The 26,399-nt window shown below is 40.1% G+C and overlaps 4 protein-coding genes across 7 annotated transcripts in view; 3 read left to right on the top strand and 1 right to left on the bottom strand.

Annotated features, from left to right (window-relative positions):
• The window catches only part of LOC102304655 (interleukin enhancer-binding factor 3), a 23,521-nt gene extending 12,116 nt beyond the window's left edge, over positions 1–11,405 (top strand). For both annotated transcript variants that reach the window (XM_005924925.3, XM_014334393.2), the window contains exons 3-20: positions 1,620–1,731; positions 2,411–2,604; positions 2,747–2,915; positions 3,027–3,195; positions 5,041–5,132; positions 5,553–5,648; positions 5,764–5,875; positions 5,965–6,062; positions 6,152–6,260; positions 6,369–6,509; positions 6,938–7,128; positions 7,375–7,494; positions 7,614–7,745; positions 8,360–8,518; positions 8,619–8,748; positions 8,851–8,889; positions 10,271–10,582; positions 10,693–11,405. In XM_005924925.3, coding sequence (XP_005924987.1) covers positions 1,620–1,731; positions 2,411–2,604; positions 2,747–2,915; positions 3,027–3,195; positions 5,041–5,132; positions 5,553–5,648; positions 5,764–5,875; positions 5,965–6,062; positions 6,152–6,260; positions 6,369–6,509; positions 6,938–7,128; positions 7,375–7,494; positions 7,614–7,745; positions 8,360–8,518; positions 8,619–8,748; positions 8,851–8,889; positions 10,271–10,582; positions 10,693–10,799 — 2,482 coding nt within the window. In that variant the 3' untranslated portion in view covers positions 10,800–11,405. The remainder of the gene's footprint in view (positions 1–1,619; positions 1,732–2,410; positions 2,605–2,746; positions 2,916–3,026; positions 3,196–5,040; positions 5,133–5,552; positions 5,649–5,763; positions 5,876–5,964; positions 6,063–6,151; positions 6,261–6,368; positions 6,510–6,937; positions 7,129–7,374; positions 7,495–7,613; positions 7,746–8,359; positions 8,519–8,618; positions 8,749–8,850; positions 8,890–10,270; positions 10,583–10,692) is intronic.
• Positions 11,406–12,829: 1,424 nt separating this feature from the next.
• acp5a (acid phosphatase 5a, tartrate resistant) lies at positions 12,830–15,344 on the top strand. 2 transcript variants are annotated; one of them, XM_014334394.2, is made up of 6 exons: positions 12,830–12,992; positions 13,488–13,578; positions 13,654–13,853; positions 13,945–14,069; positions 14,165–14,510; positions 14,603–15,344. In XM_014334394.2, exons 2-6 carry the CDS (start codon positions 13,488–13,490, stop codon positions 14,840–14,842), a joined length of 1,002 nt encoding a protein of 333 aa, XP_014189880.1. In that variant the 5' UTR covers positions 12,830–12,992; the 3' UTR covers positions 14,843–15,344. The 2 variants fall into 2 exon arrangements, with proteins under 2 accessions (XP_014189880.1, XP_005924988.1); XM_005924926.3 differs by lacking the exon at positions 12,830–12,992 and adding an exon at positions 13,053–13,338.
• Positions 15,345–22,003: 6,659 nt separating this feature from the next.
• On the top strand, positions 22,004–24,729 carry syce2 (synaptonemal complex central element protein 2). The gene is made up of 5 exons (XM_014334395.2): positions 22,004–22,053; positions 22,469–22,577; positions 23,374–23,453; positions 23,914–24,028; positions 24,140–24,729. The coding sequence occupies exons 2-5, from the start codon at positions 22,503–22,505 to the stop codon at positions 24,320–24,322; spliced, it is 453 nt and encodes a 150-aa protein (XP_014189881.1). The 5' UTR covers positions 22,004–22,053; positions 22,469–22,502; the 3' UTR covers positions 24,323–24,729.
• The window catches only part of gcdha (glutaryl-CoA dehydrogenase a), a 4,043-nt gene continuing 2,348 nt past the window's right edge, over positions 24,705–26,399 (bottom strand). For both annotated transcript variants that reach the window (XM_005924927.3, XM_005924928.3), the window contains exons 8-12: positions 26,000–26,216; positions 25,792–25,895; positions 25,545–25,670; positions 25,250–25,410; positions 24,705–25,058 (exon numbers count right to left, since the gene is read on the bottom strand). In XM_005924927.3, coding sequence (XP_005924989.1) covers positions 24,985–25,058; positions 25,250–25,410; positions 25,545–25,670; positions 25,792–25,895; positions 26,000–26,216 — 682 coding nt within the window. In that variant the 3' untranslated portion in view covers positions 24,705–24,984. The remainder of the gene's footprint in view (positions 25,059–25,249; positions 25,411–25,544; positions 25,671–25,791; positions 25,896–25,999; positions 26,217–26,399) is intronic.

Here is a 26,399-nt window from a genome sequence, read left to right as displayed (position 1 = left end):
TTCAAACGACACGTCGACTATTAAATCAGTCGTCGACGATTTTGATAGTCGACGTAATCGTGACTAGTCGACAAATCGTGGCAGCCCTATCTGGGATACAGAGTTTTAGACTTTAAATTCTAGGCTCAGTCCCTCCAAATATGCTTCCTATAAAATTGTGAGAGGCGAGTAAACATCCCTCCCTTGCACGTAGGTATTGATTGAGTGTTTGGGATGTCACGCAAGTAGAATGAGGCACATTATGTGTCTATGATGCAGCACAGTTCGACTTGTCTGCTGGAACAAGTCTGCAGCCTTTGAACAGCTCTGTCAGATAATGAGGAATAGATTTGTTTTCCAGTAAGCTAAATGCTTGTTATTGTTGTGCTGAAAACAACCTTTATTACTCTATGGAAGAAATTGTTGTTATTATCATTGAAGCATACTGAGTAGATCATCCGTTTCAGTGCAAATTTAAGAGCCGATACATTAACAACAGTATGTTTCCCTGTCCTGTGAAATTAAGCAGAAATGGGCAGTAACGTGTTACTTGTAACGCGTTACTGTAATCTGATTACTTTTTTCAGGTAATGAGTAAAGTAAGGGATTACTATTGCAAAAACGGTAATTAGATTACCGTTACTTTCCCGTAGGAACGCTGCGTTACTGCGTTACTAAAACCGTGATTTTTTTTTTGCGAGAATGTCTCATGACAGTGACGTAAGCGAGTGCGACGTTCGTGACAACAACTGTGTGCAGATCAACAGTGCATCATATATCGAGTGCGGGAGAGAGTATGAGCGTGCAGCGTTTAAAGCGTGGAAGTACTGACCTTATTTTGAGTTTGATTCCATAAAAAGTGACAAAAACATTAGCGTCCGTTGTGCGTGGGAAGAAAACTTCTTTTTAAAGCGAAAAAAAACCCTAAACTTCCAAGCAAGCACCGAGTGCGCTATGACGTAATGGGAAATTCACAGAGAAACTCGCGGATTCTTCCACTGACCGCTGCGACACACCTGCACCAGGGTAAACCTCCGCCTATGCCACTCCTGCTGTACAGGTAAAAATAGAGCAACAGGACCACTAGTCTTTGATGTTATTTATTTTCTGCTGTGTTTTACTTGCATCTATTTGAAAGAGTGAGTGTAAACACACACAAAAAATATTTTATGTGCTGGAATGTGCAGAAAATAGGTTTAAATAGGTTTAAAACAAATTTCTTCCAGTCAGAATGTTGCATATAATTTAATTTTTGCTTGATGCATAAAGTTAAAAGGTTAAAACTAATAAAACAAGTTTTAAAAAGAGACTTTTCCATTTGATTTACATTTTGTATGATGGATTATGCAGAAAAAGTAGAATTGGGCTGAAAGATCTATCGCTTTATCACCTATTCAGGTTGTAAATCGTGTTTTTTTAAAAGTAACTAAGTAATTAATTACTTTTGAAAATAAGTAATCAGTAAAGTAACGGGATTACTTTTTTGGGGGAGTAATCGGTTATTAGTTACTGATTACTTTTTTCAAGTAACTTGACCAACACTGAAATTAAGTGACATAAATTATGTCACTTGACACATCTCTTCTAACTTGAGCTCTGAAACTTTTCTTCATATGTTCTCAAATTCTTTTGTCTTCCAGATATGAGGAGTTGCGTTACTGGTATGACTGTCTGTGCTATGAAGAGGAGCTTAGACAGTACCATGACTACATTGCTGCTATTGAGCATATGGAGGATAAACGTTATCGTGAGGTTGGTTCTGTTTTGCCTGATAAATAGATACACTAGATAATCACAGGGTTTCTACTCCATTGTATTACAAACCCTGCAGCTTTCCATGTCTAAGTTTAGCAGAGGTTAACGATTAAATATTATTAAGTGTTGTCCTTCTGGTATTTCTATGATTTTAAACACACAACCTTTTTTTAATGCTTAAGTCTTTTTTAGTTTTGACAATATAACAGGAGAATGTTGTCTCATGAATATCTTGTGACGTTAAGTTACTGTAATAAACCCCCATTTTGGTCACAGTAGCCGCCAGGTCCAACAACTTCCCTGGTGGAAACCCTGAATTCACAGAACATGTCGTATTTTTCCATCCCCATTTTGTTTCCCTTCGTTCTGCAAAAACATTGTTCCTCTTGAAAGCTGTCGCCTGTTTATTTTTCCTTTTTTTTTTTTTTTTTTTAAATCACAGACTTCCTATTACCGCTATTACTCTATTATTATACTTCTTCATATGTCTTCACTGGAGTATATCAGCAGCAGTAAAACGTAGTTTAAAAAATGGCTTTAATGAATTCTAACACTTACCTGTCATGAAGTAATATTGCAATATGAAGTAATGATACATTTACTGTTATCTGCAGTGAGTTTCCTCCAGTATGAACTTTGTCTTTATTTTATTTATTTTATTTTTTTTCTATTTAAGGAATCTGCAACAACTCACGTACAGGCGGGCCCATATGATCGCTACGTGTTGGCCAAACATTCTGAAGTGTACCCCCCAACAGAGGAGTTGGAGGCAGTACAGACAATCGTCTCCCATGTGGAGTGCGCTCTCAAGACTGTATCTGACCAGATGGATGCTCCAAAAGATGACGAAGCAAATACAGAAGCACAGAGGTAAGAGAGAATAACCTGCGATGCTTTTAAAAGGATATCTGCAAGCTTTTAAAATAAATAAATAAAACTGCTTTTGTTTTAATATAAATGATTTAATTGGCAATTTTTATTTTTTATTTTTTTTGCACCCCTCAACTTAAAGTGATGGCTCACAAGAGCGTGTGCTGCGTGGGGTTATGCGAGTTGGTTTGGTGGCTAAGGGACTCCTTCTGAAGGGGGACAAGAACGTGGAGCTGGTGCTGCTTTGTTCCAACAAGCCTACAGTTACTCTGCTGAAACAAGTGGCCGAAAAACTCTCTGCACAGTTAGAGGTAGAAATGAGTGTCTGCAGCATACTTTAAAAACACATGTCACATATTTTGACTTGGATTATTTTAATCCAGGTTTAACCGTCTTAATTATTTGTTCTCTTTTTTTAATAGACTAATTCACCTGAGACATATGCAGTCAGCCAGTGTCCAGGAGATGCAGCCATTGTTGTTACGAGCACCAAGGAGTCAGTTCTGACTCTTATTATCCACCTGACATCACCTCTTGTCAGGACGGTGCAAGAGAGTGAAACTGCTGAAGAAGAAGCAGACGAAGAAGAAGGTGCGTATGTCGGCCCAGCCCTGATCTGTGTTGTCGGTATGCAGGCGCTGTACTGCTCCACTGATTTATTAATCTGCACTGACTGTTTGAAATCAAACCAGTTGTCCCATCTCATTAAACCTCAGTGGAGCTTGTACAGTGACCGTGTCAGACTGATGCCAGTGAACATTGACTCTTTGCTCGCACGAGAGTCCTTTCGTCGTTTTTGTTGCAAACTGACGTATGCAGGATATTTCCTCTGTAGTCACTGATGCATCCTGCTCATGTTGTTAGTGACAGTGCCTCAGTCATTTAAAACAACAACAACAAAAAAACTTGTATATTCTTGTTGTTTTCATGTTTCAAGTGAAGGCTTTTTTTAAGAATAACAAGTTCAAGCGCGCATGCATGATCCTTGATGCTGAACATGTGTTTGGAACTAGCTGCAGCAAAACTGATCAGCTGTTGCCTACCTTAGGAGGATTTACAGTATAAGGCAAAAAAAATCATTGTTCAGGTGAATATTTTGGTTGGTGTAGTGTTTGAAAGCTCCTGTGTTGATTAGCGTTAGCTGCATTTATCTGGTAGTCTAAAGTTTATTTGAATTTCAGGGGGAGCCTCAGACTGAGAACCATATCAGTCTCAGTGCAGTTTTAGTCCATTTTAATACACTATACACTGGGACTGCACATTAAAAAATCCTGCAATATTAGTAATAAAATTATTAGACTGGATAATTATTGGAGCTGTTACGTCCTGGGGTAGGATTATTAATGCTTAATCATTGTTGGATCAAACCATATTTACTCTGTTTCAATAAAACAATCATTTTAGACAAAGGTCTAATTTAAGGTCAAGGTTTGGACAAGTTAAATGTGCAAGTTGATATTTTAAAACTTTAAGTTGTGTTTGTTAAATGCCACAGTGATTAAAATCCTTGCTAATATCATGCACCCCTGATGAAAATGCATATTATCAATTTAAATTCAGTCAACTCCACTCAACTCAACAGAGTCCAAGCAGAGTTGTACATAGTCTACTGTCCAAACATGGATCAGCCTTGTTAAGTGAGCAGATATTTTTTTCCCAAAACATATTTACTGTTGCATATTTAGAGTGGCAGAGATTGATCTTGTTGATCTTTCACATCAATTCTAGGGGTAATAAATACTAACAAAAAATCATGGCATAGGCTACTGCACAAATTATTTGTCATCAGCATTGGCATAGATTATCAGCCGGTGTATCCCTAGCTGTATAATGTAGAACAAATGAGCTAAAACTTGCCCAAAGCTGGTATTTTTTCTTTGTTTGTTTTGTTGTTGTTTTTTGTTTTTGTTTTTTAATATAGCCAGTCTGTCATAAAGCCTTTTTTAGGCCACTTTTTTTCTGAGGGATTCATCAGTTTTGCTGCAGCGTAGGGCAGACGTAAAGCTTCTTAAATGCTTGTGATTTACAACTGATTACCTTTTAGTTTGTCAAGTTTTTTAGGAACGCTGGACCTTTGACCAACTGGACACACTGTCTCAGGAAGGGGGAGAAGCAACAAACCTAATCCCAGTGGCTCAGGGGAGGGGGTATTTGATGTAGTGCAGTGCATATATTTTAATGCTGTGCAATGTTATAAATAAATACTACAGCTGTTTCTGACAGTCGTCTTACTTCCGCATACACTGTGGAAAATATAATTGGGATCTCTTTTAGCAGACCTTTATGGTTGCTGGGACAAAACGTGTCTTTATGTAAACCCCCTTTCCCTGCTGCTGGTTGTTTGCTGGTTTTTGTTTGCTACTCCCTGAGCTGCAAGACAGAGACAACCCCCTTGGTCAAACTGTACCTTTTCTTCTTACCCCACCTCGTCAATAGAAACGCGAACAGTCAACGATCCGCCGGACGTTCTGGACAGGCAGAAATGCCTAACTGCCTTGGCGTCTCTCCGCCACGCCAAGTGGTTCCAGGTTTGCATTCACGTCCTTACTTGTACATCAGGTTGAACTGTTTTCCTTGAGTGATCTTTTATTTCCTGTCCATTTAGAGGACCGTAACAGTTTTTGCTCTCAGTCTTTGTTCATATTGTTAATGATCTTTATAAAATGTCTAAATTAATGCTCATCTATACCAATGACAGAAGTGGATAAATCATTGGTATCGACATGAGTACATGTCGAGAGACTGAGCTCTCTCGATTTCAACTTCAAAGGTCATAAATGGCTAACATAGCTTGAATAAGTTTTACTTACTGGTGATTTGGAGAAGGCTCAGTACTTATTACTCTTCTGTGCTTGGGTTGTTTTGTTTTTGTTTGTTTGAAATCTCAGAAAGGATTCCATCACAGACAGAAGCTCTGCTAACTGAATGGGCTTTGTTTCTGCCTCCAGGCAAAAGTTAACACCCTGAATTCTGCCGTCGTTGTGATCCGACTCATGAGGGACTTGTGTAACCGCGTTCCTACCTGGACGCCACTCTCAGGATGGGTGAGGAAACTCGTTGTGCATCTACTCCGACAGCAGCAAAGCGGAGATTTGTGTTTAAGTCATTTCAACTGCTTTCATCCTGAAGTGTCGGTTTTGTCTTCTTGTCTCCACATAGCCACTTGAACTGCTAGTGGAGAAAGCTATTGGTACATCTGAGAGATCACTGGGAGCGGGCGAGGCCCTCCGCAGGGTTTTAGAGTGCGTAGCCTCAGGAATACTTATGGAAGGTGAGATTTTATTTGAGTTGTGCAACTTGCATGTAAATTTATACACTGAGCTGACATTCATGCACCAGTTGAATGGTATTTGTGCACAGATGGCCCTGGAATTAAAGATCCTTGTGAAAAGGAAGCTGTTGATGCCATTGGCTATTTGACTAGGCAGCAGTGTGAAGACATCACACAGAGTGCTCAGGTAAGGTGAGCCTGTAGAAGCACCCACACACATGTACACCTTTATAATTAAATCAACAAATTAGTGCATAACTTTGATGTTTTTCTTAGTTTGCCTTGAGGCTGTGTGCATTTGGACAGATGCACAAAGTGTTGGGGATGGACTCTAAACCTCTGAGGTCACGAAAATCGCTGGGAGCAAATTACAGAGATGGCATGGGTGGGCTATTATTTTTTTTTTTTTTTCTTTATTTCCTGTGTTCGAAAAATCAACACTTCCATCAAATCTCCTTTTTTTTCCCTTTTTAAAAAAAAAAAATAACTGTAGCCCAGATACCACCTGTTGGACAACTGAACCTGCCAGCTAAGAGACCTTTCACAGACGTGGACACAGGAGAAGAAGACACACACCTCAACAGCAAACAGAGAAAGTTTCTCAAGTTCCAGAAACGCTTTCAGAAGAAATCCTGTGAGTAGTGAATCTCAAATTATTCACTGTAACACAAAAAATACTGCTGTAAAATCCCTTTGATCTTTAACTGTATGACAAAACACAGACTTGGTATTGTGGAATAAATATTCTGTATGTTTACATACATGAACATGCTTTTCTGGCAAGGTGTACATAATTTCCTTTTGCCATAATATTTCATTCTGTTTATCAAAATAATTATAACTGCTATTATAGGTTAGATTTACTTTTTTAAATTTTTTGGTGTCCTTGGATAGAATATTTAAGTCACATAAGCTGAGTGGTGCTGTGAAAATGACAACTTTGTGACTCCTATGTTAATGTGACATTTGTCTTTTACTCTTTATGCTGACTTCTGTAGCCTTATTTTTCTGTGTGTGTTTCTCAAAATGAATCTGTTTGCTCATTTTGTTGTTTCCTTGTAGTCACCGATGATCTTACCATGAATGCCGTGATGCGTCTGAACCAGTACAGACCTGGTCTGGATTACAGACTTACATCTCAGACTGGCCCAGTTCACGAGCCGGTCTTTACAATGGCTGTCGATCTAAATGGAAAGACGTACGAGGCAACGGGGCCTTCCAAACGTGCCGCTAAGCTTAATGTAGCCACAAAGGTAATGGTGTTTGTTATCTACACAAGCTGACTTTTACTATAAATACTCAGTACTGTGTTCTTCTTGGTTACTTTTTGGCTGATGGACTAGTTACTGTTTATTGATTGGTTCCATACATTTTGCTAATTGATTGTTTGTTTAAGTGCAGCCCAACTTGTAAGTTTGAACATTTGTAAAGTCAGACTGGGCAAAGAAATCAATGTTGTTTTATGTGTCTTATAGTATTTTGACTTTCATTTTTCACAGGTACTGCAAGATCTCGGTCTTCCCACAACTTCTGAATCTAAATCAGAGCCCAGTAGTGAAAATGAAGGAAGCCAGGACTCTGTTAAAGCTGTTGCACCGACTTCTTCTACATCTGAAGATGTATGTCGTTGAGCTCTCTTTGGACTCCGTATTTACAAATGCATCCTAAAAGTTCCCACAGAGAGAAACACTTGTGCATTTCACCACAGTTTTTTCTTATGTGTGCTTGCTGTGAACAGACTGGTCAGGGTCCAATCTTAACAAAAAATGGCAAGAACCCTGTGATGGAGCTGAACGAGAAGCGCCGCAGCCTGAAATACGAGCTGTCGGCAGAGACGGGTGGCTCCCATGAAAAGTGCTTTGTGATGGAGGTGAGTCAGCAGTATTGTATACAGCAAACAGAAATCAGGTGTAAAGTGAGCACTGCACTGTATAGCAGCTTTGATATCTTGGGCTTTGTAAAGGCAACTGTAGAGCCAAGTAAAGATTTCTGTATTTGTGTTTAATCCGTTAAGTCCCATGTGGGTGGGATTATTTCAGAAAGAAGGACAGAGGTGGGAGATAAACGATTTCCTTTGGTCCTGTGAGCCATTATTCTGGACAGGATTCTTCCGAAAATTAACAGCATATGGTCTGTAATAGATGTTTAAACTCGGCAGGATAAACCCAAACTAATAAACATCCATAGATCAGAGGATACATTAGAGTTACTATAATGAGCTGTTAGGCTTTGCGGGTGTAACAGGCGATTTGTTGGTGGTGGCTCTCCACTCACTAAAATTCTAATGTTATGCTATGGTGCGCATGTGGAGGTTCAGCAGAACACTGTAGCTATGTTTTTGCACTGCTGCTCAAAAGAATAGACACGGCGTGCACAACACACATTCTCCATCTCCTCTACCAGCAGGAGTCACTCTCTGTGTATAAATGCTGTGACATGCTTCATAAAATCCTAAAATCTTTTCTCCTCATTTCTGTCTCACAGGTGGAAGTTGATGGGCAGAAGTTCAAAGGACGAGGCTCCAACAAGAAGGAAGCAAAGGCCTACGCTGCCCTCGCTGCTTTAGAGAAGCTGTTCCCAGATGACAGTGGACTTTTAAATAACAGAAATCCCTCAAAGAAGAAAGTCACCTACACTGACATGGTAATGTATCCAACTGGTGAGCTTTAAAATGCACAACTCAAGCAATTTAACTATCAGGCTGTTTCAAAATGACATTTTTCTCACGTTTCCTTTTTGACAGCACATCCCAGGATTCGGCACCATCCGCGGCATCCCTTCAGACTCGGGGTCCCGTGGCTGGGGTCCCCACAGAGGGGGTCGGGGCAGGGGTCGAGGCAAGCAGTTTCCAGCAGGACCCAGCTATAACAAGAGTAAGAAACTTTATGCTGTTTACGAGTCAATTTAATCATCGTAGGAAACCTTTAAACCTGTAAATGGAGTTTGCACTAAATGGTGATTTCTTGTTTTAAAAGCCAACTACAGTTATGAGAGCAGCACTGGCACAGGCTATCGTAAGTATCTGAATGTCTGTTAGCTTTATGCACTCTGGTTTTATGTTAGGGTGTGTGTGTGTATTTGGTTTTACATGTTTTTTGTGATGTACACTTTTTTTAAAATAAGGCTTAAATGTCATGCAGAAGCTTTGCTGATTCGTTGAAAGGCATAAGATGCCTATATTTTTTTTAAATTACAGTTATATGTGATGGATATATGTGATGATGCATGCAATAACAAGGCTAAAAGACCTTTTTTTTTTTTGTAATTATGTTTACCAAAATTGAAAACTTCTAGGTAAACATTCCAAGATGTGTTTCACTTATTTATCTTTGTCCCAAAAAGTTGATTCTGTTCTTCTGGGCGTAGCTTTTTCAGTTGGAGAAATGTTTCAGCACTCATTCAAATGACTTCTTCAGTCTCAGCTCACTGCAGGTTTCCAACCCAGTACATTTGCATAAAGACTGAAACTAGCACCAAGGGTGAAAAATGGCCTGGAGGTCAGTTTCTTGATCATTAATATGCAAATTGACATGACCATTGATCAACAAACATTGAGAAGTGATAGTTGGTCAATGGCCATTCACAGAGAGTTAGGGATTGGCTGCAGTCACAGTGTTGTAAGATGGTGCCCTTAGGCCCCCTGCTTGATTCAGAGGTCTTTCCCTTTTCATGTAAATGGTCTCCTTGACTCTGCGCTCAAACCAGTGTTCCTCCCTGCCCAGGATATGTACAGCCTCATCATTGAAAGAGTGTCCACTGGCCTGTAGGTGTGAATAGACCTGTGGGTTGTTTGGTTTCCCCAGTGTATAAATCATGGCAATGGCTTAACAGCGTACGCTAAATTACTCTGGTTGTGCCGGGGGACCCGATACTTAGGGTGGACCAGTTTCTGCCAGAGCACGTTTTGGGGGTTGAAAGCCACAGAGATGAGGTCTCAGCCGTTCCGATACTCCTGACACATAAGGGATCACTAAAGGTTTTCCCTTAGGTAACAGTTGTCCTTTTCTCTTCTGGATTGCCTGGAGCTTTCTTTAGGTGCCCTCCCACCTTTGACAAATGTCCAGCTGGGATAGCGACTTTCACTCAGGGCTTTCTTCAAATGATGTTTTTCTGCTTCCCTGCTACGCTATGTCCAGATAAACAGGATCAACTTTTTGGGATTCCCTTACCTGGATGATTGAGCGTGCATCAAGATCTTTATCTTTATGTGTGTGGTGGGGTTTTGTTTGTTTGTTTGTTTGTTTAAACTTGAACAAGCGTGAACTGTCTCGGTTCTATGATTTTCAAATAGATCAACAGTCACTTGTAGTTGTCGTCAGTTGCAGCTCTAGGATTGTGTCTTTTAAGAAAATGGCACTTACCTCTCATTTACCTCTTGTTTCTCTTATCTTAAAGATAAATTATATGGCAATAATGGAGCCACTGCCACAGCCAAAGGTACCGCCCCCACCACCTCAGCCTACGGCACCTTTTACCCCGAAAGCACCACCATCACGTACTCATCCCCACCCGTCTCCAGCTCCAACACCAGCACCACGAAAGAAGAAAGCTACCAGTCAATGCCGCCTCCTGCTGATCAGGAGAGTCCGTACAGCTACGGCTACGGAGATGAGAAGAGAAAGATGCTGACCCAAGGTGGAGACTACTCTATGTACAGCACCGCTTACCCCAGCTCTGTCACCGGGGGACAGAGTTATAATAATTATGGCAAGTTCCTTTTCTATTTCTTACAGTAACTTCCCGCTTTTCCTGTTTCTTTATATTTAATCTTGATTTATACATATAAATGATCTGGGGTTATAAATGTTTCTTCACAGGCTGGGAAAACCAGTCGTCCTGGGGGAATCAGGGGTACAGCATGTACCAGGGATTTGGAGGACACACCCAGGGCTCATACTCTGGATACGGCGACATGAATTACTGATCATAACATCACTGGTGCTTTTTATTATGCTTACATGACTCCCTTTTTTTCCTCATGTCTTGGCTGCTCCAAGCAATGCTATAAGGAAGGATAGGCCTGTTTCCCAGCTCTGAGCTCCTGCAGATGCCTCCTCATTTCCTCAAGGTGGGATTTAAGCAGTTCAGAGTTCCTCTGTGATGGCAGAGGGGGAGGGGAAAGAGTGCAAGGAAGCATGTCAGCATAATGAAATATGCAGTCTTTCCCACCTTGATGATTAGGGATCATCCTGAGGTACCTCAGGATAAGAAATAAAAAAAGAAATGCTGGTGTTTTCTCTGAAACTGGAATTCTGCTGATCTTGTTTGATACTCTTAACCTCAGTTGTCAGTTCTTTTGACAAACCAGTAAGCCAGTTTTAAGTTACGTTTCTTTTATCTGTAGCCTTCATCACGTCAATGTTGACATGAGTGTTACGTTGGGTTGTTTTGTCTTTTTAATGTAGTGTACTGGTTCTGTATCAGTATATTTTTTTTATGTAAAGCTGCTTGTTGTTTTAAACTGAAGTCCTTTCTGTCTCATAAAAACGCTCTAATCCTTGTACAAATAAATGACTTATTTTGGAGCTGAGCTTCTGACCATCAGTTTCTTAATTACAGACATTGCAGAGATCTTGTTAGTATGATTGTTGGCATTTTAAGAGCTTCATCTTATTCAAGCTGTTACGACCCGGCTCAAAAGCCGCAACATAAAAAAAAGGAGACGAGCAACAGAGTGTGGGTGAGAAGAGGGTTCATCCTAAAATGGAAAACCAGGTTGGCTAAAATGGCTGGTGCCACCAAGGCAAAGACTAGTGCACTGCCAGGAAGCTTGCCTCAGGTATGCTTTTATCCACACCTGACTAGGTGTGGCCAATTAGCACCAGCTGAAAACACTGAGACAATTAGAAGCTGCACAGGGACGTAACAAGCTCTGACATGTGACAGCTGCAAATGATTTGTGCATGCACAGCCAGACTGCTGTGAATGCAGCACAAGCATACAGCACCCACGCTCTCCCTACCTGCGCTGCTATCAAAGCTGACAGGAACCCTCACTGACCTGTAATTAGAGGAGTGTAGTTAAAGTTATTTGAAAATTTAAAGCACATTTTGCAAGCTTGATCCAATATTAGCACTCCCAGTGAAATTTGATAAAGATTAAAGGAGGGGACAAGTGGAAGCTCCAGAGATGAGGGTTTGCTAACTGTCGGCAAAAACAAAAAACTTAAGGACAGCAAATTATTAACAGTAAAACTCATCTTGTGTTTTTGTTTTAGCAAATGAATATCGCTCGAAAACAACTTTAGGGAATTGAGCTCTGTAACCACACTAAAAGGAGAACTGCATACTTTGTTTTTGCATTAGTATGTGACACCTCTAGGTGTGAGAGACAATTCCAGTAATGTCTTACAGCAGTTTTTCTTGATAGAGGCTTCACATACTTCAACCTTTTACCAAAACTTGTGTGAAACACTGTGAAAAAGTCTTCAACCTCTTTTTTTTGTTGGATATTTGTAAGACTTGCGTGTTTCAGATCAAGCAAGTTCTAATATGAGATAAAGATAAGGCCGGTTTTCAGGTGATGATCGTCATTTATTAAGGGAGAAAAGGCCCAAACCAAAATGAATTAACTGGGATTAACCACGTTTTTTGGAAAGCATTGTGAGTCAGTGTTTTCAGTCGTTATGCAAATGTAGTGTTTGTAAGGTGGGGAAAGCTGCAGTCAGCTGAAACTGAAGTCATTTGAATGGGTGATCAAACATTTCAACCAGTGAAAATGCAACGTCCAGACAAAAAGAATCAACTTTCTTTGGTTCATGTTTAATGCTGCAAGACTATATTCAGCAATTTGACCCATTATTTTACTGAACTTAGTGTTTTACGTGTTATTTTGAAGTTATTCAAAAAGCAGGAAGCAAAAGATGGAAAGAAAACAGTAAAATCATTGAATAATATTGAAGTGGAAAACATGTCTGGACACCAGCTATATTAACCACAATAGATCACATGTGTGCCCTTATGACCTTCTAGTCAGTGTCTGAGCAATGATCATGCCTCTCCAGCGTGTCCCGGGGCTGGTCCTCCTACATCCTCTCCTCCAGGACTGCTGATAAAAGGCGAGGGGGGAACGACGATCACTCTGAGGGTGGAGAGTGTCCCAACAGATCCCATCAGCCGTGAGTGTTTTGTCTTTGACGACATTATCTCTGCATATTGACACCTATTCTTTACACATGAAAAGCTGTTTCCCCCCCTCATCAATCAGGCAGCACTTCACACTGTTGTTGTGGCGTCTCTGTTGAGGGTCTTTTTATCTGTTTAATTATGTAGACGTTTGACCTTTGCCTCACACACACACGGTTTCTTTGGTTGGTTTCTATTTACTCCAGCTGAGGTATGTCAGCTTTAGGCTGCAGCCAATCACAAGTCACCTTTAGGACAAAAAAAAAAGCACAACTGAGGGACTTGTTCTTTAGCGTAGTGGGAGGCAGAGAGAGAGAGCACAAAGCTTAGCGTCACATGGTAGGTTGTGGTTTTGGTTGTTTCATTTTGCTTCTGCTTTGTTGCTTTTGCAGGTGCTGACTTTCATTTCTGTGGTGTCACATCTTGTGACTGAGCCGAGTTTAAATTTGCCGTTAACTTAAATTCCAATGCTTTGTTTGTCTTTGAAGATGGCAGTCACTATTTTATCCATCTTGATTGCTGCCATCCCCGTGGCCTACTGCTATCCAACTGCCTTCCAAAACCTGGAGGAAAGTCGCAGTGAGTATTACGCCACACTGACTTTCATAAGCTTACTTTCCAATCAGAAGTACTAATATTCTTTTCCTCTTACAGACAACAGAACCTCCATTAAGTTTCTGGCAGTGGGCGACTGGGGTGGTGTGCCTTATCCCCCCTACATCACTGCTGTGCAGAAGGCCACAGCTCAAGAAATGAGCAAAATAGCAGACCAGATGGGAGCTGATTTTGTTCTTGCTCTGGGCGATAACTTCTACTACAAAGGTGTGAACACTGTGGATTCTCCTCGGTTTAAGGTGAGTAGAATAAATGTAGCGTGAAAAAACAACACTGTATTTTAAAACTGTGTGTTGAAAGCAGTAACTATGTTTTCCTCCTTCTTATCAGGAAACTTTTGAATCTGTGTACACTGCAAAGTCCCTCCAAGTCCCTTGGTATGTGATCGCTGGCAATCACGACCACGCAGGGAATGTCAAAGCCCAGATCGACTACAGCAGCAGATCTAACAGATGGTAAGGGGCAGAATATAAAGTTCGGACATCTTAAAGTTTTAAGCTTTTAGGAAATACTCAGTTAAATTTTGATGCCTCTTCATTACCTTTGATAGGAAATTCCCCTCGTACTACTATGAGCTGAACTTCCGCATTCCCAACACGGGGAAGACTCTGACCATCATCATGCTTGACACTGTGATGCTTTGCGGTAACTCTGACGACAATTCAGACAAGAAGCCAAGTGGACCCCTGAATGAATTGGATGCCAATCGCCAGCTGGCTTGGCTGCAAGAGAGACTGGCTCTGTCCAAGGCAGACTTCCTGTTGGTGGCAGGCCACTACCCTGTTTGGTCTGTGTCCGAGCACGGCCCCACAAAGTGTCTGGTGCAAAGCCTCCGTCCACTGCTCATCAAATACAAGGCCACTGCTTACCTCTGCGGCCATGACCACAACCTGCAGGTTGGTTCGGGAAGAGTATGTTTAACATTTGATATAAATCTGCATATCTACTCTTAGAGCTACAATGGATTTTCCTCTTCTTTCTCCCACAGTACCTCGAAGAGTCTAACATAGGCTATGTGGTGAGCGGTGCTGGAAACTTCCTGGATCCTGACACCCGTCACTGGCACCATGTTCCCAAAGATTCTCTTAAGTTTTTCACCGGCAAGGCTTCAACACTGGGAGGATTCATCCATGCAGAAGTGACAAAGAACAAGATGACCGTGACTTTCTACCAGGCGAAAGGCACTTCTCTCTATCGCACAGTTCTCTCGCAAAGAGATCTTGAATAGACTGATGAGCAGGAACAGTTATATACGGTGTAATCTGCAGCGTAAGTGTGAAATCAAGTAATGAGTCTTGATCTCTTGTTTTAAAAAAATCTTTGGCATTAATTTCAAAGCATTTTTAAAAGAATCATCTGGTTTTAAATGTGACTTTATGCTACTGTAAAATAAATAGTGCCTTTGTCATCTGTCCTGAACTGTCCATCTGTCCTGAACTGTCCATCTGTCCTGAACTTTTGAAAATGTGGCTATTACTTACTCTGCAAGTGCATCTGAATTTATGTCTTTCAAAACAAATGAGAAATTAGAGAAAGCATTGAATGATTTGGGGGCTTACACTGATTTCTGAAACCTGTCAAGTCTTATTCAATCCAAAGACTTAAGAAATGTACACGTTTTATTACCAGTTCTGATATAACTGACTGTTAATATCAATGCATTGGTGAGGTATGCATCAAAAGAAAGGCACTTTTTTTTTGCAAATAAAAGACATATTGTGACGAATTTAGAGTTGATTTATTCTTGTGTTACATGTGTGCCAGAAACAGCACTTCATCACATCAGGAGATTTAATACTGATGAGGCTGGCTATTGCTGAAGGACAGGAGAGGTCAAGACTTTCACAGGGAGAGCTCTTTTGTCTGTGAGAGAGAACCACCTGGCCTGCCAGCAGAGGATCAGGCTCGACGACAGCAGATTTGCAGTGACTGTGATCTGAATAAATTCAGCCAGCCAGTCAAAGTTAACCTGGGAAGGACGCAGAGACTGACAACAGGCTGGTTTTTATTCTTTCTACCTTCGTCTGCTGATATATATTAAAAAAAATTCATAAACTAAAATCTGTTTCATATAAAAAAAATTATGAGAATCGTTGATTTTTATTCTCCATTGTCAAAATATGTTCACCCATCGCTTTCAGAAACAACAACAGGCAAGAACTATAATTTATTCTACATGATGTAATGCCACAAACATTTTTACCTTAAGCTTGGCCTTGCCTTAACTACACCGAGGCTATTACAGGGCCGGTGAGTGTTATCCTGATCCAATTGGGATGAGTTAAAGTCCACTAGTGTCATGCATCGTCAGAGTGAGAGCAAGAATCACCAAGTGAGTCAATGCTGATGAGAAGTCAGTTGAGGGTAAGCCATCACCTGAAGATAGACTGCCAAGGATCACTTAACCCTGACTTATTTAAATCCACTGTAGACCAAAAGAAAACCTGACTGAGGTACATGTCAGGTCAGACACTAAAGATTAGGCAGTTTCTAAAGTTCCTGTAAGTGAGTCAGTCTACTGATCTTTCACATCTAGTGGATGCCTGTATGTTCTAGCAGTACATCAGCAGCAGTTAAAATTCAGGTTTTAAGTGGCTATCATACATATTTTCAGAACTGGCATGAATGAAAAAAAGCACTTAAAAGGCAAAAATTTAGCAGATTAAGTCACAAATATCTTCTTTAGGAGACCAATATACATCTTAGACTTCTTAAATCTAATTTTAAGAAAACTGTTAAAATAACATACAGATGAAGCCCTTGATCCGCCCTCTGCTGCTACAAAGTTAGCTCAGTTAGTTAGTTAGGTTTGTTGCCACTGACACCACTGAAATAGAAGAGAGCACAAAATGTGGGATTAATAACAAGAAAAAGCAAAACATTGATTTGATTTAAAACAAAAGGAAAAAAGGTTTTAAAAAGTTTTTTTTAATCTATGTATTTAGTGAAATAAAAAAGTTGTGTCATCAATTAGCTGTTTGAGTTGTCTTGAGAAGCGTTTGTGCACCTGCACATCTGCAATGCTCAGCTCCACATTTGTGCATTTGTTTTCCTTTCAAGCAAAAGCAAACATCAGAGGCAGTGTTTAAAAATGCAGTCATAGAAATTTTAACCCTCTGTGCCTCTGTCACACAAAACCCTTTCAGAGAGCTCAATCCTGGGTCACTTAAATCCGATCATTTCCTCTCCCCATTAATCTCTGGCTCTTTACTTCCTGCTTCTGCTCTTGACCCCTCTCTTCCCCGGAAGCCATTGAAGATCTTCAGTCATTCGTCTCACACAAGATTTGGAAGTTCATACACTGAGAATGGCCCGATGCTGTCCGATTATCTAATTCCACAGCTCAAAAGTAATAAAGGGACACTGTATTAAAGGCTAAGCCGCTCATCTAATCTTCTCTCCGTAATCTCCACCCCTCACTGAATGCTGACCTCCGTGTTTCACAGATGGAATGAGCAATGTGAACTCAATGAGCGTTCCCCCTGAAATATGTTACTCTGGTCATTTTTCTCCTTTTAAGCTCCAGGCCTGTACCTAAAAAGGAGATTACTCCACCTTTGCTGGCAAACGTCGTATTAACATGGTCTGTTTTTATGAGTGAAAGTGCTGACAGCGTGCAAATATGTGTGTGTGTTGTCACAGCCTCCATGTGCTTTTAATCTCCACGGATTTTGCCGGCCAATATGCTGCTTAAAATGGCCCCTGAAATCTGTCATTTGGTGTTGTATAACCATGTTTTTTTAAACCCAAAAAACAAAAAAAAAACAACCCCTCCAAAAAAGGTCAATAAAAAAAAAAAATTTTTTTTAGAATTTAAATAACAATCAATTATAAATTCTTAGAAATAAAAACTTGTTTTATTTGTTGATGTTGCTTTTCTTAACCTCAATATCAATGTGGAGATTCTCGTTCTGTTTTTGTATTTTCCATTTTTTGAAGTAACCTTCACATCTTTAGAAAGCATCACACAGTCACCTTAAAGAGGTCACACTAATCGAATCAACTTCACCCTATTAATTAGCGAGTTCAGCCTATCCTCCTAAGGCTCAGAATATATTTAGTATAGGAATAAGTCTGTGTTAGCAAATAGACTAAGCACCAATATTCACCACATGAATTCAGCACAAACACCTTCAAGGTGCACTGCTTTCATTATTATTTCTCTTTAGGTATTTAAATTTTGTGAATAAACTTTGTGATATTATTAACAGTTGTTAATAAAAGCTTTAATACATGATATTAACTGAAGTTTGAACCTTTGCCTTTGTTCACAATTATAAATGTGGTTAAATGATCAAAATTAAGTTCTTTATATCTTAGCTACAGACTTTAGCGACAGTTTAGGATGACATGACAACTGGCAGGAGAAAAAGGTATAATCATGACGCTAACTTGGCACAAATCCACAACAAGTGAAGGCTGTTAAACAAAGTATCACAGGCTCTGCGTGAGCTCAGGACTGCAGGAAATGTGCAGTAGTCTGTTCCCGTCTTGGTCGAATACACATCAGCTGCTCCAAGAGAAGGAAATCCATGCATGCAAACTGGCCTTGTGAGTCATACAACTTGTGTATTTCCAGACAGATAGGGTGACTCTAGGGCAGGTTTGGAAAGGTGTTTCAGACATGACAAAAAGGAGCTAAAGAAGCTCAGCAGAAGAAGGTTGAGATCCTGTCTCAGATCCTTTGTGTTCTTCAGGCATCGCTCTCCTTTGGGATTGGTCGACTGTGAGAAGGGCTGCCCAGACTGATGGAGCCTGGGAAAAAGGACGGTATGTAGTGGGAGACAGTCATCAAAGGGCTGGGCAGCGGGCTCTCATGTTCGGGCGTCATAGGGATGATGATGTCGTCTTGATCCCACACGTGGAAGGCATTTGGGTGGGAGTGAGTGAGGGCAGGTGGCATGTGGTGAGGGCTGACTCCCTCCACCTCTCCATCTTTCGTTAGCTCCTCTTCAATTGGTCCCAGCAAACAGTCTGTAGATGGATAAAAAAGCAGGGATAAGATCAAAATTATTGACCTTTACTGTCCTATAATTTACTTCTGAAACACCCAAAATTCAGTCTGCACAGCAGTAAAAGGCAAATTGAGTAACCTCGGGTTCTTTAAGAAATAAACTAATAAATAAAACGGCGAACTAGTAAAGAGCATGTTCATGGTTGCATTGCACATTGACAATGATGTCAGAAAACCTCAGCTGCAACTCCACCAAACCTGAAACTTTGGTAATGACCATAATCATAATGTTTCTATTCTAGTGAAAGTAGTTTGCAGTCTCTTCACTTGTGTTTAGCAATCCTTTAAAAATAGCGGGTGTGTTTTAAAAAGGATACAGCCTGGTCCCAGTACAGGGATCTCCAAGGTGAAAGGATTTAAGGTTTGGACTATTAATACAAACTACTCCAACTACTACATCACATTAGCAAACACCACAGCACATCACTTTATTCCAATTTAAAAAAATAAAATAAAATATGGTCTTGTATATAAAAAAAATTTCAGATCATTGGAGTGAGCAGCTACCTCTGATAGAATAGATTACCTGTTATATCCAGCATGAGGTCTTTGATGAGATGACCCACAATAGCGTAAGCTACAGCAACCACGACCAGGGCGGCCATCAGAAGGTAGAGGACAGATTTGGGCAGCTGGATGAGATCTCTGGGAGGAGGCTTGTACTCCTTATAGAGAGGCTCCTCATTGTAAACCAAATACTGAAATGATGGCAATCCTTCTTCTGTGTAGTTAAAACTGTCCATATTCCCAGATTAGCAGCCTCCACGTCCAGCACAGAAAAGCAGTTATTCCATTGCATGTATAATTTACCTTCTTGCTGAGACGTCACTCCCAACAGTTTACAGGAAAAGTGTCAAAATCTACATCTGTTATCATTTCAAATCCAGTCAAGGAGTAAATTTACCCACCTGCCAAGACCATGTGTTTGCTGCTTGCAGATTTAACACATGTGGATCCCTCCAGCTCCAGCTCATATTTCTACCCAGCTTATTCTCTAATTTGCATTATGATGCATGTTGTTATCATCAGTTCATCCTCCAGTAAAGCAAAAAAATCAGGATATCAGCCTCTGTGCTGCCTCCTGCGTGCTGCAATCTCTGTTCTGAAATAATCCAGACTATGATCAGCAGCAGAGCAAGAGAGAGAGACAGAGAGAGATGAAGGGAGGGATTAAGCTCCAAATCACAGCAGCGAACAAGCAACTCCTCATCCCATCCCAATCCCAGCCCACAGAATGACAGAGCACCTAATCCACAACTATCTTGCAAGTGCTTACTCAGCTATAATACTCACTTACTATTAAACCCATTCCCACAAATCCACACATATGAAGAGCATCCCAGTGAAAAGCTCAGACAAACCAGCTTCCTAAAGGTGTTTCACCATTACTACTAGCTTGCATCCTTTCTTTTGAAAAAAAAAAAAAGACAAAACATAAAAAAAAAACCAACCTATGGCGAAAAAAAAAATAAAAAAAAAAAGAGTTTTCTTTCTACAGCCTTTTAACAGGAAGTTGTCTGCATGATAGCTTCAGACACTATTGGCAATATCTAAACCAGCTTAATGGGGTCATCACCTGGAAAGGTCTAAATTTAAAAAGCTGGGTCTTCTTAAACATTACCTAATGTTTGCCTTCTTTTGAGCTCATGAGCTGCGTTGCTCGTCTTGGTCATGTTGGTGCCATATTATTGGAACATCAACCAGTCAATCTAATGTAATATGCAAAGAACTGTTGTTTTCAAGTGCAGCTGCAAAAACTTTGCAGTTAAAGCACAAAACACATCCAAATATCAGTTGTAGGAAAAAAGCTTAACTCACTCACTTACTGCAAGAAGACCACCATTTCTGGAAGCTGATAGAAATAACGTGAATTTTAGTTCACACTTTTTCTTCTAAGCCAAATAAAAGTCAATTTACATACATGAGAAATATACATAACATCAAATCAGACTATTGAATTCTCAGTGCACTTAGGTATGTGGACCTGATCAAGGTGACCTGCTGAAGTTCAGTGGGATGGCTGTACCTCAGGAGGTGGAGCAGGTCATCTGCCCGTCCGAAGTTGGGTGCTCTGATTTTTTTAAGATGATGCAAACAAGATCTAACATAACCATACTTGATGATACACGCTCATTTACATGATACATGGTTAAAAAACTGTTTGCCTCTGTCCTAACTCATCACACCTGAGCAGCATTGAACCTGGATTAAATGGGAGTGGAGACAGTGGCAAGTAGCGTTACTACTCCCTCTTGTGGTGACAAGTTGCAATAGCACCAAAAACATCAAACGGCTCTAACACCAGGCAGAAGTTTGAAAATGTTAGAAACTGCTGATCTATTTGAATTTCCTCACATTTCCCCATCTACAGAGTTTATAGATGGTCCAAAAGGAAGTATCCAGTGAGTGGCAGTTCTCTGGCTCTCTTCTTCTCTACCTTGTTGATATCAGAAGAAAAGTGAAAACACATCATCTCTGAATGCACATAAACATAAAACCTTGAAATCTGGGCAAAAGAAGACTAGAAAAATATTGCCTGACCTGATGAATCGCGTTTTCTGCTTAGACATTTACTGGTATTATGGTATGTAAGAAATATGACAAATACGTCCATTTTTAAAGTCGGTTAACTCTCAGTTATCCAGACGTCTCAGTTTCAATAAATATGTGTATCTAAGCTGCTTTTTCTTGTATTAGGATATTCTAAAAATAAAGTATATACGTAAATTAAGCCGCTTGGACTATTTTTTGTTTTTAGGATCATTCAGATGGTTGTTGTTTTGGGCGATCGTGGCTCAAGAGTTGGGAGTTCGCCTTGTAATCGGAAGGTTGCCGGTTCGAGCCCCGGCTTGGACAGTCTCGGTCGTTGTGTCCTTGGGCAAGACACTTCACCCGTTGCCTACTGGTGGTGGTCAGAGGGCCCGGTGGCGCCAGTGTCCGGCAGCCTCGCCTCTGTCAGTGCGCCCCAGGGTGGCTGTGGCTACAATGTAGCTTGCCATCACCAGTGTGTGAATGGGTGGATGACAGGTTGTGTAAAGCGCTTTGGGGTCCTTAGGGACTAGAAAAGCGCTATACAAATATTTACCATTTGTTTTATTAATTTATTACAGTTAACTAAAACTTAACCAGTAGTTTCATTTAGTTTAACTATGATAACCTTGCTTTTATATCTACAAAATTATAATCATACGTCGGTGGTGTTGCGTTGGGCTCTTTTAATAAAACTCCTCATTTAGGCGATAACGTGGAATCCCACCATCTTTATTCCAGCTCACTCTATGTTCATGACATAGCATCACCTCATGTCTAGAAGGGTAAGTACTGCCCCCTAGTGGCGCATGATATTCACCAATATAGATTACACCACAGGTGGGTTTGGAGTCGAGTGTGGTTTACTGTTGCTTTACTATTCCCAACTTTTCGAGGTATCTGGGAACATCTCCCCGTTTAACCATTAATTGCAGACACACATGATATATACATTCTGTGGTTTTAACACAATAATGTTCAAGTAAGTATGGCTGAATAGGTTTTAGTAGAAAAACCGCCGGATTATGACTCTAGTTTTAATCCTAAATAGGTAGTAGTTAGCCGTTAGCTAGTGTAAAGCATTATTTGTGTAGCAGTTTTGGGCCAAAGCTAGGTTATAGCCCTTGTTTATTACTGTATATGACCAACTGAATAATGTAATATGTATGTTATATAGAGGGGTTCTTTTTGTACGCAAATATGCCTGTAACTAAGCTAGCTTTACAGACTAGCCTAACTAGCTATATACTTTTGCTAATGACTGTATTTTAAACTTTTTTGTAATGGTGTGATTGTTTTTCCCCCGTTCAGCTCAGATTTAGCTTTGCAGAGTCAAAAGACCCAAATGGATTTTGGCTTTGAGGACCTACCATCAAATTTTCAGTACACTCCCAAGAAAGGGTGTGAAGTCTCACGGATGGTAATGTGTATTCTCTTAATACAAGAATAAAAACAATACTGGCATATTTAGATAAGGTGACAAAGATTATGTGCAGTTATGATTAAAAACACTATATGAAAATAAATAATGGTCCACAGGTGTGTCATAACAAGCACCTAGCTGTGAAATCTTTCTTCATTTGTGAAAGGATGGGTCTTTGCTACTGTTGCAACAAGTCAGTTTGTAAAATTTCCTCCCTACTAGACATTCAGTGATCAGCTGTTAAGTGTTATTATTGCAAAGTGGATGCATCTAGGATCAGCCATTTACAAGGTAAAGTTGCAGAATAGGGTTTAGGGCATGGTTTTGACTCAGTAAGAGGTTCAAACCTCCTCTGGTTTTAATATCAGCACAAAAACTGTTCACTGGGAGCTTCTTGTGTGGGTTTCCATGGATGAACAGCTCCTTTAGGTGTAATGTGTAGGTGCCCCAGTGTTTCTGTGGATACAGTGTATTCCAGGAGGGGCCAGTATCACCACACCACTGCTAAGACTAACACTTTACAGGCGGCTCTTTCCTTTAACATTGGGATATCTTTTGAACGGTAGTGGTCCATCCCTCAAATTGAGCTCTAAGGAGGAAGGTACTGTAGTCTAGTGCCTTAATTAATCTGAGATTTTACTTTGGGTGATTGATGATTTTACAGGTTAAACTATAATTTCAGTTCTTCCTGAAATTCAGAGCATCTGCAGCATTAGATCTCCATGATTAATGTTTCTTATACAGCTGATTAAAGTAGAATAATTTCTTTGTTTCATTATGTTTGATGAGGCAGACAGAAGACACAGACTGTGATTCATCAAGGGGGGAATCTTCAAGTGTGAGCATGACTGAGATTCAAGAGCACCGTAGCAGGTAGATCAGTCATCTTTACTCACCCAGCTGTGTAATGTTGGGAACGTTACTTTAAGATCACTTGTATTTTTCCTCAAATAATAAGTGCTTCTGTACTTAAAGGTTTAAGTTACTGTATATTTAATCCAATTGTGAATTAAATGGGTGGAAGAACCATGGACTGCTATGTCTGGCAAATAAACAAAGTTTCCAATTTACACTAGTTATGAATTTATTGGTTACATTAAGTTACTAAACTAAAATAATTCCTGCCCAATGTGATGAAAAAGAGTGAGTGAAAGAGAGTGCAGCCCTTAAATGATCAGGAAGACAGGATTTCACTTATGTGCTAAAAGAACCAATCTGTGATGGGGGATAGAGGACAGATCGTTAGGTAAAGGAAGTGGGGAAAATGTTAATTAAATAGGAATCTTAACTTCAATAAGGAATTGGATTCTAATCTAATCTACATTTGTTGTAGTTCAAGGACAGATGATATCAGCAGAAAGGCACAGGAATTGGTGGAAAAGATTAACCAAAGCCGCATCAGTAACGAGAAAATGATAGACAGCTTTCAGGAGACATTGGTAGAAAAGGTACAAAATTAATTTTATGCATCTAGCTGGAGCTAGTAGCAGATGCTCGGCTGTCATGTCTACAAAGCTTCTGACCATCTCTGATCTGTTCTGATCCTTTCCATCTATCAGGTGACAGATTTGTGCATGCAGATGAAGGAGCACATGTGCAGGGTCTTTGAAGAGAACAGTGACAGGATGCAGGTGAATCTGCAGGAGCTGCAGGAGGTGCTGGACAGCTGCACAAAGCTCAGTCATGAGCTGCTGGAAGCCAACAGAGCCCTGGCATGTCTCCGTGAAGGAAACATGCCATGAGATTATAATTTCTATCTGAAGTTAATCGTATTGTGAACTCATTAAGTTATTCAGTATTAGTAAATATATTCAGTGTAATGTTCAGTGTTTTGCTTCCTCTTTCTTTTGGTTGCTTATAGGACAATAGTTCTACTTAACATTGATGGCTTCAGTCCAAGATAGGAAAAGTTGAATACTGTTTTCTCTCTCTTTTGTTTTAACATAAGTTGATTTAGTAAATAAAATGACAACAAACAAGCAAAATATTCTAAATTACTTGTGATTTACCATTTATGTATTGTTATAAACTGTTGTCTTTACAGTGATCCCAGTGTGCGATTCTTTAGATTGAAATCAACCAATGTGACATGAAAACATTTGAGAATTCAAGACGCGTTATTTAGGGTCTTCAATTAAAACATTTTCCTGTTTATTTCAAGCCATTTATTTACATGCATTGTCATCATAAATATCATATCTCAGTTGGACCGTAAGCTATGTTAGGTTGACCTTTAATATTCACTTTAACAAGGCAATAATATATTGCCTCCCCCAGTATGCTATAACTGTGAATATGATGAGGTGTTTGTGATGTATCCTACCATGAATTGCTCTTAATATGAGGTAAATTAGTTTCAAATTTCATCACTTCAAGTCAGTTTGAAGAAGATAGTTGACATCATTTAGTTTTCCACAGTAAAAGACTGAAGTCCAGTAATCGCTCTGCCCAGGATCAAGGCATGAATATCATGGGTTCCTATAAAGAGAGTAGTGAAATGGAAAAAAGGTCATAAGTTGTTTTCAAATACAAAAAATATCTCAAATACAGTTTAATAAGTAAACCAAAAACGTTCCGTCAATAATCTGTACATTGCTGACATCTAGTGGTGGACATATGTAACTGCTGCTGAGTTTAAAAGCCTTTTCATTACTTTTAATTTTCCCTACCCTCATATGTATTGACAGCCTCCAAGTTCATAACATGACGGATGATGTGGTACTCATCCGAGATGCCGTTTCCTCCCAGCATGTCTCTGGCCTGTCTAGCAATATCCAGTGCCTTGCCACAGCTATTTCTCTTCAGCATGGAGATCATCTCCGGTGCCGCCCTATTAAGATGAGGAAGAAAAAACAAAAGAAACCCTTCTTTGGTTGTTTTTTTGTTTGTTTGTTTTTTGCAGGGGAGGGCCAGTAGAACAGCAAACAATAAAGCAGGCAGTGACACGTGAAAGACAGCCCTCACTTCTTCTCATCAACAAGCCTTCCCAGGTACAGGCATGACTGCAGCCCAATGGTAATCTCTGTTAGCATGTCAGCCATTTTCTTCTGCATCAGCTGGTTTCTGGCCAGTGGCACACCAAATTGGATTCTGTTTGGAGGATAAAAAGGTATGAGCCATGTGCGGGGATAATGGTAACATGGATCTCTTTTCTCTGGATTTTTATGTTTTGCCACGTTTTTGGGCAATGTCTGCAAACACAGTTGTGTACCTGTCCAGAGTGTACTGTCGAGCAGCGTGAAAGCAGAATTCAGCTGCTCCCAGAGCTCCCCAGGCAATACCATACCGGGCATTGTTCAGACAACCAAAAGGACCCTGTATACAAAGACAAACAACAACAAAAAATTTAAGCTACTAATATTCATACAAGCTGTAAAAATTAAGTTTACCAAACTTCATTAGGTAAAACATTAACTTACACTGAGGCCAGAGACATTGGGCAGCAGGTTCTCCTCAGGAACTTCTACTTCATCCATCAGGATCATGCCAGTGGCAGACGCCCTAAGAGAAAATTTTCCCTCAATCTTGGGGGTAGAAAAGCCCTTCATGCCACGCTCCAAGATGAAACCCCGCACTCTCCCATCTTCACACTTCGCCCAGACTACTGCAATGTCTGCCACAGGAGAGTTTGTGATCCTAGGAAAAGATGTGGGGAAATCAGTGTATTTGATTATTTAGATATTTAAGTAATTTAGTTTCACAGAGAGCAGCAGGCTTTGTCAGCATGTCTAAATTATTACACATGTTTACTTCTATATGATTAGTCATCAAATGGCAGAACTATTGTGTCCTCACCCATATGGAAAAGATATATATAAA

This window comes from Haplochromis burtoni, unplaced genomic scaffold, assembly GCF_018398535.1.
Source record: "Haplochromis burtoni strain Fernald_Lab_line unplaced genomic scaffold, NCSU_Asbu1 Contig_70, whole genome shotgun sequence".
NCBI lineage: Eukaryota > Metazoa > Chordata > Actinopteri > Cichliformes > Cichlidae > Haplochromis > Haplochromis burtoni.
The sequence above is the reverse complement of the archived record's forward strand: the minus strand, read 5'-3'. Positions and strand labels throughout refer to the sequence as shown.